This window comes from Notamacropus eugenii, chromosome 5, assembly GCF_028372415.1.
Source record: "Notamacropus eugenii isolate mMacEug1 chromosome 5, mMacEug1.pri_v2, whole genome shotgun sequence".
NCBI classification, from domain to species: domain Eukaryota; kingdom Metazoa; phylum Chordata; class Mammalia; order Diprotodontia; family Macropodidae; genus Notamacropus; species Notamacropus eugenii.
The window spans coordinates 230,681,580-230,695,471 of record NC_092876.1 but is presented as its reverse complement, the minus strand read 5'-3'; the positions used below and the strand labels follow the sequence as shown (position 1 = coordinate 230,695,471).

The 13,892-nt window shown below is 38.0% G+C and overlaps 1 protein-coding gene across 2 annotated transcripts in view; it reads left to right on the top strand.

Moving 5' to 3' along the window:
- The window catches only part of LRP2 (LDL receptor related protein 2), a 253,428-nt gene that overhangs the window by 55,318 nt on the left and 184,218 nt on the right, over nt 1-13,892 (top strand). For both annotated transcript variants that reach the window (XM_072612238.1, XM_072612237.1), the window contains exons 5-6: nt 12,325-12,435; nt 12,595-12,708. In XM_072612238.1, the coding sequence (XP_072468339.1) occupies nt 12,325-12,435; nt 12,595-12,708 (225 nt within the window). The remainder of the gene's footprint in view (nt 1-12,324; nt 12,436-12,594; nt 12,709-13,892) is intronic.

The following is a 13,892-nucleotide window of genomic DNA, read 5'->3' as shown; positions in this document are numbered from 1 at the left end:
GAGGGGTATGGCCAATGCAGAATTGCAAGGATTAGACTTGCTGCCATTTGCCTATAGAATTATGTACCACATGAGCTCGACCAGTGTAGACGATGGCCTTTAAAAATATCCCTGGGGGAGAGAGGGGAGAGGAAAGGGGAAAAAAGAACAAAGTAAAAAAGGTACAGCAGAGAACAAAAGAAAACCTACAAGGAAGCAAGGAAAAGATCGACAGCTTTCATTATAATGTGTAGAATTTAATATGGAGGCTTTCTTGAAGTGGAAATTTATTGCTATATATTTTGAATCCTCTCACATTCTGCTGTGCACATGAAGATTTTCACCTTATTTTATATTTAAGCTTATAATGTTTCTATTTCTTTTTTTAAAGTATTTAAGTTTTAGTATTCAAGTCTAAAATTAAAAAAAATTCCTGCAAATATAGTAGGTCTGCTTTTAAATATACTGCCTTCTCTTTTCCTTCCCACCATATTCCTTTTGCTAGATTTTCCTTACTAATGTGGGTAAAATTTAGTGAAAGTTAAGAAAGGATCACATTTATATATTATGCTAATTTAACAGCCATATCTGTTATGTTTTGGTTTTGTGGAGAAAAGAAATACTATAGAAAACACTATCGAAAAATGCCAAAGGGAGATCCAGTCATAACAGAAGGCAGGGCTTGACTCTTTCTTTGGTTTTGGCTTGAAGTTATGGTATGAAATATATTCCTTAGCATTGTGGCTATGGCTTGTTGGATAGAATTTAGTTCCTTGGTTTGAATTCATGGAATCTCAGGTTTATAGGCTTGTGGGTCAGTGAATATATTTTGTAAACAAACCATTTCTTCCCATGAAGAGTATTGTATTAATACTTTTACTCTTGTGTATTAATTTGTTCAGCAAGTACTTATTGAGTATAATGAGTGTACCAACCATATATAAATCATTGTTTGGCACCGTAGGGGTAGGGGTGCAGAGATAAATAAAACATGATCCCTGCCTTCAAGAACCTTACAATCTAGTAGAAGAGATAAAAAAGTCAGCAAGGTGTACACAGATGTAGTTGGGTCAGCAAAGGGCTAATAGTATACAAATGTGACTGTTCTTCCTGTATGGATTCTCTAGGCAATTTCTAAAAATGATTTTTATTTTCTGGGCAAGTCCTTAATTTTTAATGCTTAAAAAACCCCTTCATTAAAAAGTATCACTGGTGTTTAGGAGTCAGATGATGGTTTGTTGCTCACAGTAGCAAGACATTCCTGAAGAAGAAATATGGCCATTTGCTAATTTCTGTTACTTTAAACCATGATTCAACACTAAAAACCATCCAAATGATGAAAATAAGAAATAATCAAAATCAAGAGTTGGAGGCAAATGATGATTTATTTTGATCTGACTCAGCTGAAACTACAGAAAGTCACAGAAAATTAAATTAAGTTGTCCCCTCTCAGGGCAGCTTAAGTAGTGCAAGGGATAGAGTGTTAGACTAGCTGTGTGACCCTGGCCAAGTCATTTAACCCAGTTTGCCTTAGTTTCCTCAACTGTAAAAAGGGAACAATAATAAATAGAAAGAGTGTAATGGTGAGAGGAGATGACTGTTCTGGGGTGGTAATTATGAATAATAAGGGTGAAGGATAAGGAAAACAATGCTTAGTAATTCTGGTAAGTTAAGAAGAGAGATGACTAGAGGAGTAAGAATGGAGAAGATTATGGAAGACGGGAATATTCAGATTCCACTAAAGAGTTTATCCTTGAAAAGAACTCAGGCAGATGACTGGGTTTCTGTGTTTGGTCATTTTATCTGTATGTAAACAGTTGGATGTCACTGATTTTACACTTTTCAACTCTAAAGTGCTATAAAATACAAGGTAATTGAAGATTAAAAAAGAGGTAAAAACTCATTTTTCTCTTTTAACTAGGTTATATTATTGCATACTCTGGTCATCTGCAAAATGCCAAGTGATATTAAGCAACTTGTCAGTTGTGTGTGTGTTTTTTAAATGGGATCGAACGATTCAAAGCCATGTCCTTTTTACTGCTAATGGGATTAACACCAAGGAAAAACTGCCCATGCAGAGGCTAAGATAAACATCCTAACAATGCTGGAGCTGCAGGCCTTTTAATTAGTATATTGGAGGGACTTGGGCTGCACAAGAATCCTACAGTTTCCTTTTAGTTAAGTAAATTGATCATTTTATTTTACTAGTCAACATCCCTGAGAGACTTATGTTTGAGTAAAAATACTACTAATTGTCATTAGGGGTTTGAGATACTTAGGAAGGCCAGAGGAAAGTATAAACCCCTTGTTAAAATGTAGGCTTTCTTGCTGGTCATCAGCAGCATTGATTCTGTGGTCTACAGGGGCTGCGGTCTCCTTGGAGGTTTCTTGCTATTGATTTTCTGTCCTATGGAATTTAAAACCTCTTTTCCCCATTATCTAAGCCTGATTAAGAATAGCAGGTGGAGGGGAATTAGGGGAATAGGCCAGAGTCAGGCTCTGGACTCAAAAATTTTGGGGAGTTAACAGCAAAAATCCTGAAGATGATGACCCTCCTCCTCTCCCCCATTTAATGTCACATTTGGCTACTGCTAACTAGAGTAGCACATGATGAAAAGACTAACAAACGCAAACTATCTCAGTGACCTTGGGTCTATTAATTTCTTGGGGTCTCAGCTTTCTCATCTCTGAAATAAACCAGCCTAGATGATTTCTAAAGGTCCTTTCTCATGTCAGCATTTTATGCCTCTGGGAATCTGAGATGGCCAAATGAGATTTATTCTTATCTGTTCTCTCCTTCTGCTCCTTGAATCATACATACATTTTCTGGCAGATCAATACCTAAGAAAGGATTTGGTGCTCTGAGACAGAGAGAAGAATAGGTCAGTGGATAGAATGTTGGACCTAGAGCCAGGAAGACTCATCTTCCCGAGTTCAAATTTGGCATTAGACACTTACTATCTGTGTGACTCTGGGCAAGTCACTTTACCCTGTTTACCTCAGGCTCCTCGTCTGTAAAATGAGCTGAAGAAGGAAATGGCAAAGGAAACAAAAAATGATGTCACGAAGAGTTGGACATGACTAAAAAATGACTGAATAACTGTACATATGCATATATACATGTATAATCAGATGGCAATGTACTACATAATACATACATAATATATATACAAGCATATGTAATAAAGTGTGTGTGTGTGTGTTTGTCCTTTTTTCTTGAAGAGGACCATGACAAATTTGCAGTTAACTGATTTGAGTGAGGAAGGGCTGTGCAAGGTCACCAACCTCACTTTCTTCTCCAGTGGCATCTGGGACCAGTGGCTTGATATTCATCAGGAGATAGCCCAGGATGCAATGTGGGACCCTGGCCTTGTAGGCTAAGGTCTTATCATATTCTTACTTTGAGTGAGATACACCCATTCAATGAATAGCTTCTTTAAGTAGAAATTCAAGGAATGGCTCCTCTAATTTTAAAAAAAAAAATCAAACTGGGAGCGGAAGACCCTCAGGGTTCCTGAGTAAAAGAGAAACAATTACCATTTAGTATACTGAAAATAGTAAAAATGTAATAAATAAACATTAAATGATAACAATTTTTAGTCATTGTACTAAGTATTGGGGATACAAGAAAAAAGTGATTGAAAAATCCAAAATACCTCCCAAATACCCCAATCCCTGCTTTCAAGGAGCTTACATTCCAATGGAGGGAGATAGCTTATAAACAGGAACATTTAAGACAAACACAGAGTAGCAGCCAGAAGGTAACTTTAGAAGGTACAGCACTAGCAGCTGGGCAGACCAAAAGAGGTGGAGGAGGTGGTCTTGGAACCAGGGATTCCCAGAGTCAGAGGCTGACTTTGAAAACCATTCAGGGTATAAGGAAGAGTTCATATATATGTTTGTGTGTGCTTGTGCCTGTGCCTCTGTGTGTGTGTGTGTGTGTGTGTGTGTGTGTGTGTGTGTATGGGTGGGTGTGTACACACACCCACCCACACATACTCATAAGAACCATGCCCCAGTTACATTTCTTGGTTGGTACTTTTGTCTTTCTGTATGAGTATATCAGCTTGGACAGTGGCTGGTACCCATGCCATTATGCTATGCTTTTTATGGTACAATGCCATTCATACATACCCAGTAGACACTGAATATCTCAGCTGATGAGCAGTTGTCCAAACATTTTTGATTCATTACTGTAAGCTCTTTCCCTCTCTGTCTCTTTTGCCAGGGCAATAACAATTATCCTTCTGGTTCCCAGCATCAGGGGTGCTTGAGTTGTTACGCTTCTAGTTATTTTTAGAAAATGACCTCACTGCTGTCCCTGGGAAGTAGAGGAACCAGCTTTCAGACTTCCTAGAAATGCCTTTTCTGATAAGCTCTGCTCAACTAAATCACTGAGGTTACTCACATCTCCTAATGCTCAACCAAGGTATATCATTGGGGTCTTAAATGTAAATAGATTAATACTTGTTCCCCAACACACGAAATGGGAGCATTTGATCTGAGGTTCAATTTGAAATGTTTGTATTTATCTCTGACCCATACTGCTGTTCTGTGCGGTTCAGTTTGCTCCATGGTTCTCTCTCTTTGTGCCCTTTTCTAAGCTTACAGGGGTGTTTTCTGTCTCAGGTTCTATTACTAAAGGCAAGATGCTTCAGAAGTCTAATTTAAGGATGGCATCTATCTCCAACATTTGAAAATGATAGGGAGCACCCACTAAAGTATCTCTTGCCTTTCCTTAGTATTTTGGGAAGCCAATAGGGTTCTTCAGAGTTTCTAGATTGAATCAAACCATTATCCTTGGAAGAACAAGTTGTGGTTAGACTGGACAATATCCCTATGGGCTTCCTGAAGTAGAATAGGAAGACTTGAAGTTGGGAAATTTATAGAAGTGAATATATAAGGAGCTCTCTAGCCCTTACTAGCTTTGGAGTCATGGAAGAAGGGCAGAGGTAGGCAACCAGTGTAACTGAGTAAGGAAATATTCTAATAGTTGTTCGATCATGTCAGACTCTACATGACCCTATGGACTTTTTGCCCATGGGTTTTCTTGGCAAAGATATTGGAGGGGTTTGTCATTTCCTTCTCTAGTATGCCCCATTTTACAGATGAGAAACTGAGGCAAATAGGGGTTAAGTGACTTGCCCAGGGTCACATAGCTAGTAAGTGTCTGAGGCAAGATTTGAATTCAGATCTTTCTGATTCCTAGCCTGATACTCTATCCACTGCACCAACTAACTGCCCCAAACTGTACCATCATATTATTGAAAGATATATGTGTATATATATACATATACATATATATATACATATACATACACACATATACATATATAATTTATAAAAAAGCTATGTTTTTCTCTTCTTTTCTTTTCTTGTTAATTCTTTCTTTTTATTCTCCCCTATTTCCCATTCTCCTTATGAATTCCTTAGGTTTGCCAATGACACTAATTGGACTTCATAGCACAATATTAAGGCTAATGAGGTTGCTAGGCCCTCAATAGAAAAAGCTTTCTCTCCCTTTTCTCTGACTCTCTAATCTCATCTCTGTATCCTTTCCTCTGTGGCCTTTCCATTTCATTTCACAAATTTTCTGTTCTCCTCATGATGTAGCCAATGTTACCTCAATCCTGTTGGTAATAGTTACGAGCTAAGAGTTGCTGGTTAAACTAAAACGTTGATGACTCTCAGGTGAAAAAAAACCAACTCTCCTCTGAACATATTAGCCAGCCTTAGAGCCAGAATAGCCATCTATCTTAAAAAGAATAACCTGAGAGCCATAAAGAGAGAATAGAGTTTTAAAACTGAATTTCCCTAAGCATGTCACTCATTGCCCATTTTGAACCTTTTGGCTGAACCTTATCTGCATAAATCTGTTTAGACGCAGTCTCTTTCTTTAACATGTCTACTTTTGTTTTTATCGTCTTTTGGCCGTTTTGTCAAGCATTGAGGATGGAACTAACTGACAGCATGACTGCTTGATTGTTGAATGTCTTATCCCTAGGACAAATGTATAGCACTTTATCCTTTTACAGCACATTAACATGTCTGTTACTTCATTGTACTGTTAAATTATTTATATTTAGAGAGGGTAAAGAGGTCCCCAAACTGTGTTTTCTCTGCCAACTCTTCAACAAATACTTACTATGCTCCTACTGTGTATAAGTTGCCATTAGGCAGTATTATAAAGATTAAATAAGACTGTCCCTGTCCTCAAAGAGCTACTAATCTAGTAGAAAGACAGGTCACATACACATATAATTATAATGCCAAACTGAGACATGATATGAGTTCTCGTTATAAGAGAAATGCAAACAGTTCTATTTAAGATGATTATTTTTACTTATGAATTCTAGTTTCTAATGTTATATAGAAAGTATAGGGAAAATTTTTTGTTCTTCCTTAATTATATAAGCTATCATCTTAATGATTTTCTTTTAACCAGCTAGATTGCCCATGCCAAAGTAGCAAAAGAATATATTTAAGTACATGTATGTAAACATGTATAATATGGGACGGTGAGTACCACAAACAGTTATATGAAATTTAAAATTTAGTCTAGGATGATTTTTTCCTTTGTTGTTTGTTATAAAGGATGATTATATTTAATTACTATTTTTAAAAGGAGGTATGTTTTGTGCTACCAGACTCCGGCCTTGCAGAAAAAATAAAACCATAATATGGAACTTTAAAAAAAAGGTTCCCAACTTGTCCCAAAGTATTCAGTGAAATGGGATGTGTATCCAGGAGTATTTTTAAATAAATAAATAAACTTGAATGTTTAGGCATAAAATTTTACATTGACATCTACACTTTAAGCTTTAGAATTTGTGGATTAGTGACTAAGATCCTTACAAATTTCACATGAGAAAATCCAGAATAAAGACCTTGCCCAGTATTCATGTGTATATTCTAAATGAATCCATGCGCATTTGCTCCCTGCTTAAAATTCCTTGGTGTACTTCAGTGGCATGACAGATCTGTCTATAGAGAAAAAGTTACAATGCTCAGACTCAGTCTTGCCAAACAAACAAGCTAGCTTTCAGAAACAGCCCAATGGGGAGGTAAGGGGATGGTGGCCCTCTCTTTCTTGGGACAGAGAAAAGCTCATTAATTAACGCAATGCTTGTAGCAATAGGGATTGAGGCTCAGCACAAACTCAGCACAGTTTAGACCCATTGCTTTTGTGTGGCTCCCCAAAAGGGAGAAAGGGAGGCCATCCCCCCTTTTTTTGTATTCCCAAATATTTGGCTGAATTTCATCTAGTCCTGATACAAAGCTACCAATGTCTCATTTCTCAGCCCACTATGTTGTATCTGCTCTGTGTGGGGCAAACCCTGGCTGTGTGCAGGAGAGATCCATGAGCAGTGTGTGGGGAGGGGGCAATCTGAGCCCCAGTTGATTGAGAGAGATTCGTTATCAGCATGGATAGAGACAAGAAAGCGTTCCATTCATTTGGCGTGTCAAACTGCTGACCTCTGACCATCACAAGACTTCGCCTGACGACACGGAGCTGGGCTTTGTTGTTCATTCAGAGAATGAGCATGTCAGTAACCTTAAAGTCGTGTCAGTTTGGGCTGCTTTAGTGCGTTCCCTTTCTTTTTGATGGCACGATCTCTCAAAAGGCAGGATTGGGGACAACAAGGGACCTGCCAAACAAATTTGCCTCAGAGTCCCCACATCTACAATCACAATCATAAATGGAGCTGCCAGAGCTCAGTGCCTAATAAATTCCACTCTCCTTACAGCGTGTGTGTTCATTTGAGACAGAGAGACAGATAGAGACACACAAAGACACAGAGATACACAGAGACAGAAACAGAGAGACAAAGAGACACACACAGAAAGAAATAGAGAGAGAGACAGAGAGAGAAATAGAGAGAGGCAGAAAGAAAAACACAGAAGGAGACAGAGATAGAGGCAGAGAGACAGAGAGAAAGAAATAGAGATATACACACAGAGACAGAGAGAAACAGAAAATACAGACACAGAGAGACAGAAGGACATAGAGAAAGAGAGAAACAGAAATAGATAGAGACAGATAGACAGACACACACAGATACAGAGACAGAGAGAGCTGGAGTGCCCAAGAGTTCTCTCTGGCTTGGGGGTGTGGGGGGTACTGCTCTTAGGGTCCTTGATAAGATGCTTGTTCTGTGAGTGATCAAGACAAACTAGGGGGAGGGGAATCCCTTCATGGTATCATTTGGTCCCTAAGATACCCAAGACTTGAGTGATTTATGTGCAAAGGCAAGTAAACGGTTGTGTGGCTCATTGGGATGACATACGACCATAGAGCTGAGGGGACACTGGCATCCCAAGAAACATTTCCAAAGACACCATCACAGCTGCAACAAATAGCAAAGCAAAATTTAATTCTGAGTCAATTCCCTCTCCTTTGAGCTCTTTCAGGTTTACAAAGGGCTTCCCTTAAAACAACACTGGGCATGTGCAGAGTGTATACAAGCACAAACGCAGATAAATAGATAAGTATGAATAAATGTATATGTGATATAAATATAGGTGCCTCTGTGTTTCAATATAGACACATATTATACATACACACACACACACACACACACACATATATATATACATATGTGTGTATGTATGTGTATTTGTTTGTATTTAGTCTAGACCTCTGATTTCACTGGGATAGTGAGCTTCCAGGGAGAGGTACCTCTAATCAATGCTGATCAACAATGACTCTCTGTACAGTCTTTGGGAATTGGTTGCCTGAGGGCACTGAGAGGTTAACTAGATTGCTCAGGTCACATGGCCAGTATGTGTCAAAGATAAGATTTGAACCAGGTCTTAAGTACCAGGCCTGCTTTCTCTCCACTATTCTGTGGCACAAATGTCATTATTCCCATTTTACAGATGAGGAAACTGGAAGTTCAAAGCAGTTATAACTTGCCGTGGATCACTTAATGTGGCCATCAGGATTAAACCTAGGCCTCTCAGGGTTCCAAATCTATCACATTTTCCACTGTTCTACACTGTTTCCCTAATTTTAGCTTAGATATACAATTTTATTCAACTATTTTTGCCATTTGTCTTCCTACACAACTACAAAATACTATTCTTGCTTTCATATTATATATACACATGTAAATAAGGAAATAGGACTAGATAATCTCTAAGGTCTCCCTTGCTCCTCTGAAACTGTGAAATTTATTAATCTATAGAAACTGACAACCTAGCTGTCGAAATGCTTTTAAGATACAAGCTTAAGTACCTCCTGAAGAGTTAGGAATTTGGTCTTATTGTATTCAAAAATAGAAAGATAAAAATGTCATATAAGAATTTGTCATTCACAGTGAAAAAAATGTAACCACCTGAAGTTATGGTATGCCTTTTTCATAGATGAAAGATTTTAACTGAAAGAACTTTCTTTCAGCTTCTGAAGAGGCTATTATCTATTCCTATCAGTTAAAAGGATTTAGAGAAGTCTCCTGTGAGATCATCACAGAAGGCATTTGAATGTAGCAACATTTGTCCCGGAAATCTCAAACCTAGTCTCGAAAGTTAAGGAGAACGTGAAAATAGAACAATGATTTCAGTTTTCTGAGTCATTGGAATTTTTATTTTTTAAATCACAGATCCTCCTTCCAGGCCCTAAATAAGTTAAGTGGACAAAGCAAAATTTTCTCTTGGTTAAAAACCTCTAAAGACAATGTTCTGTACAGAACCGTTATAGACACAATGTTTAATTACATCAGAAAAACAAGAGTCATGATATAGAAATAGTAACAATAATAAATAATATAGCACTTGCTATGTGTCACTTTACAAATGTCTCATTTGATTCTCATAACAACCCTGGGAGGGAAGTGCTAATATTATTCCCATTTTATGGATGAGGAGACTGAGGCAAAGAGGCTAAATGATTTGCCCAGGGTCATATAACTCACAAGTGTCCAAGAGGTTAAATTTGAACTCAGGTTTTCCTGACTCCAGGTCCATTGCTGTATCTACTACACCACCTAGCTGCCCCAGAGAAATGAAAAGAGAAGAGAAAGCTGATTCAAGAAGATCATGTAAATGCATGGGTTTTTCAATCCTTTTAAGAAACTGTTTTAAGAACAAGTTCACCTTCATTACCAAAGATTTGTAGAATCTTCAAGTTTAAAGGAAACTTGGAGGTCAGTTGGGGCAGTATTGTGGAAAGACTGTTAGATCTGGAGTCAGAATAGTTGTGGATTCAAATGCTGCTTTTGTTTGGTTGTTTTTGGTGGTGTCAGACTCTTTGTTGAGCCTTTTTTTAGTGTTTTGTTGGCAAGGATACTGGAGTGGTTTGCCATTTTCTTCTCTAGCTCCTTTTACAGATGAGGAAATTGAGGCAAACAGGGTTAAGTGACTTGCCCAGGGTCACACAGCTGTTATGTGTCCAAGGCAGGATTTGAACTGGTCTTCTTGACTCCAAGCCCCGAGCTCAATATACTTTGCCACCTACCTGCCCCTTCAAATGCTTCCCCTGTCACATATTTAGCTATGTGTGACTCAGTCATTTAATCTCTCAGCTTCATTTTTTTTTCATTTGTAAAGTGGAGATAATTGTACTGCCTACCTCCCAGGGTTGTTAAGAGGATCAAATGAGCTAATATATGTAACGTACTTGGCATATCGTAAGTGCTTTGTAAATGTGAGCTACTCATTTTCATAGATGAGCACTCTGAAACTCAGAGCAGTCTTAGCATGTGAGACATGGCAGAACCTTAGGGATCACCTAGTTTAACTGTGCTTTTTTACAAATGAGAAAACAGATAACCAGAAAGGTGGTGACTTGCTCAAGGTCATACAGCTAATAAATGGTAGAGCCAGAGCTTAAACCCAGGTATCCCTACTCTAAATTCAGTGTTTTGACCACTATACAAGGGTCTCTCCTGCTGCTCTTTAGTGGCAGAGCTGTGTATGGGATAGCTATAATGGTGTTAATAATACAGTGATACCATAATTTATGCTGAGATAAATTGTTACAGTTTTTAGTATCTTCATATATGTTATTTCATTGATGCCTTACAATTGTCTGAAGTAGCTTAGGCAATTATGTGCATTTTATAGACATATAAAAAGCTAGCTTAAAGCCATGCAGCTACTTGTGTCAGAGTTTAATTTAGATGGACCACAATAAAAAAAAAATCATTAAATAATTTTTAAAAAGGCTCTATTTGTTCTTTAAATGTCCTTAAAGCAATGGCAGATTTCTTTCCTCCTTCCTTCCTTCCTTCCTTCTTTCCTTCCTTCCTTCCTTCCTTCCTTCCTTCCTTCCTTCCTTCCTTCCTTCCTTCCTTCCTTCCTTCCTTCCTTCCTCCCTCCCTCCCTCCCTCCCTCCCTTCCTTCCTTCCTTCCTTCCTTCCTTCCTTCCTTCCTTCCTTCCTTCCTTCCTTCCTTCCTTCCTTCTTTCCTTCCTTTGATACTGGAGTAGTTTGTCATTTCTTTTTCCACCTCATTTTTACAAATTTTTACAGGAAACTGAGGCAAATAGGGCTAAGTGATTTGTCCAGGGTCACGCTGCTAGTAAGTGTCTGAGGTTAGATTTAAACTCAGAAAGGTGACTTCAGGCCCAGCACTATATTAATTGCACCACCTTGTATGTTCATTGAAGTTAATAGATCAAAATAATTATTTTTATTTCAAGAAAATGGAAGAAAAGATGATCCTGTCAATTCAACTTTTTTGTGTTCTAAAATCAAGAAATCAACTTGTAATCATGTAGAACTCCCCACAGTAGTAATCATGGCTTGTGAAGTATCATGTTAGTTTGACTTCATTTCCTTTTGTGATAGACAAGGGGATTGTAGTTGTTTCCCCAGACTTCCTTGATGTCTGCCTTTTGTTCCTTACCCGATACTTTCATCAGCTTCCTGGAAGTCTTACTTTTAGGGAGATACACATTTAGTTGAAGGCTGATACTCAAAGGAAGATTATAATTAGTTCGCTTCAGTCTGACCCTGATGAAGCTTGGAGGATGTAGTCAATACTGTTCCATGAGCTGGAATTTGAAATTTGAAAATTCTTTTATCAGTGACCATTTTCTTACTTGCTACATGGCATCACATCACTACATTACAATACATTCTTAATTGTTAATGGTCTTTCACTCAAATTATGTATTTTTAAAATTGTGGATATACTTAACAGTATACATATATAAATATGTATATGTGTATATGTACATATATGTTATATACTTAACAGTTGTGTTCCTTCAATAGAATGCAAATTCCTTCAGGATAACTGTTTTTCTTTCTTTCTTTCTTCCTTTCTCTTTTTTGTCTCCAAATGTTTGTTTATTGAATTGAATTGGATTAGACTGAACATATGTTTCCATTCTTTCTTTAGAATATCCAGTCTGTGAGCAGTTGACTTGTGCCAACGGGGCATGTTACAACACAAACCAGCGGTGTGATGGGAGAGTAGACTGCCGAGACTCCTCTGATGAAGCCAACTGCAGTAAGTAGCCCTTAGGGCATGATGTGTGACTGGTTCTCTTTTTAAGTGTGATGTTTATTCTTCTAATAAGACAGAAATGATTAGGATCCTTTCTAGCTAGGTATGAATGGTAGAAATGAAATTGACTTTTTTCTTTCCCCTTCTGCCCTTGTGTCCCAGCTCAGAGATGCCTGAATACCCAGTTTCAGTGTGCCAATGGAGAGTGCATTCCTCGATCCTTTGTCTGTGACCATGATGATGACTGTGGAGACCAGAGTGATGAACATGATTGCAGTACGGTGATTTTGTTATTTTGAGTTCTGTTGCTCAAGGCTAACATTTCATTCTTCTGTAACAAAAGCAGTATTAAGCTAGATGGCATTTGGAACCAGAAGGTATCTTAGAAACCTTGCCAAAAGTGTTAGCTGTGATGGTTTGACTGCAAGTTTCTTCCAAAGATAATCTACCATAGACACAATTTGTTTCCTCCCCAAAGTCCTCATTGTTAAAGTCTCATATTTAGTTGTTACTGTTATTGTTTTTTTCTATATGGATATAATGTGTCCTAGGAATTCTAAATTCTCCCATTTTTTCAGGAATAATAGTTGACACATTTGAGAGTAGAATAGGAATGAATGAGCAGAAAAACATTTATTAAGTACTTATTATGTGCAATGCTGGAGATAAAGATACAAAAATGAGAGACTTGGTAGTGTTTATACTGGAGAGGAGGGCACTTATTCTGTTGTACTGTAACTGTTTCTTGGGTTCATCCCTCGCAGTTAGTTGAAAATCCCTATCAGATGGAAGTTGGGAGCCAATGAAGGAAATTCCAGAAGAGCACAGGTTATGAATGAATGAGTGAATGAAAAAGCACTTTCAATGTGCCAGGCACTATGCTGTGTGAGCTTTTGGAAGGCAGGAACTATGTTTGCATCATCCAGTGTTTAGCATGGTGCTTGGCCCATAGTAGGTGCTTATCAATCAGTAGAATAGTAGAAGCAAAGGAAAAGAAGTCTGAGGCCCTCCACATGAAGGAAAAAATAATAATGTTGACTAAGAGGCCACTTGCTAATTGAGAGTATACAAATAACATGAACCTCGTTGCCCAAGAATGGGTATTACCTCCTCATTTCTCCTATGTCATGTGGATGCAGGGATAGTAGATAGAAAGGGTAGGCTACCTAATAAGGTGTTAAAAGTTTCCATAATTCTTAACTACTCTTTCTGTACTTAGAGGAATATACAAAAGATTTTATCCATATTGAGAACTCCCATCATGAGAACTCCCTCTACGACTGAAGATTGAAAACCATCTATTATTTAGTAGTTCTATGGAATTTTCTGGGAAACATAGATGTTTAGTGACTTGTCCAGTATTACACAGTGAATAGGTTTCAGAGGCAGGATTTGAACCCAGGTATTTTTAATTTTAAGCGCATAACTCTAGTTGGTACTTAGCCTGTACCAGGCCACCT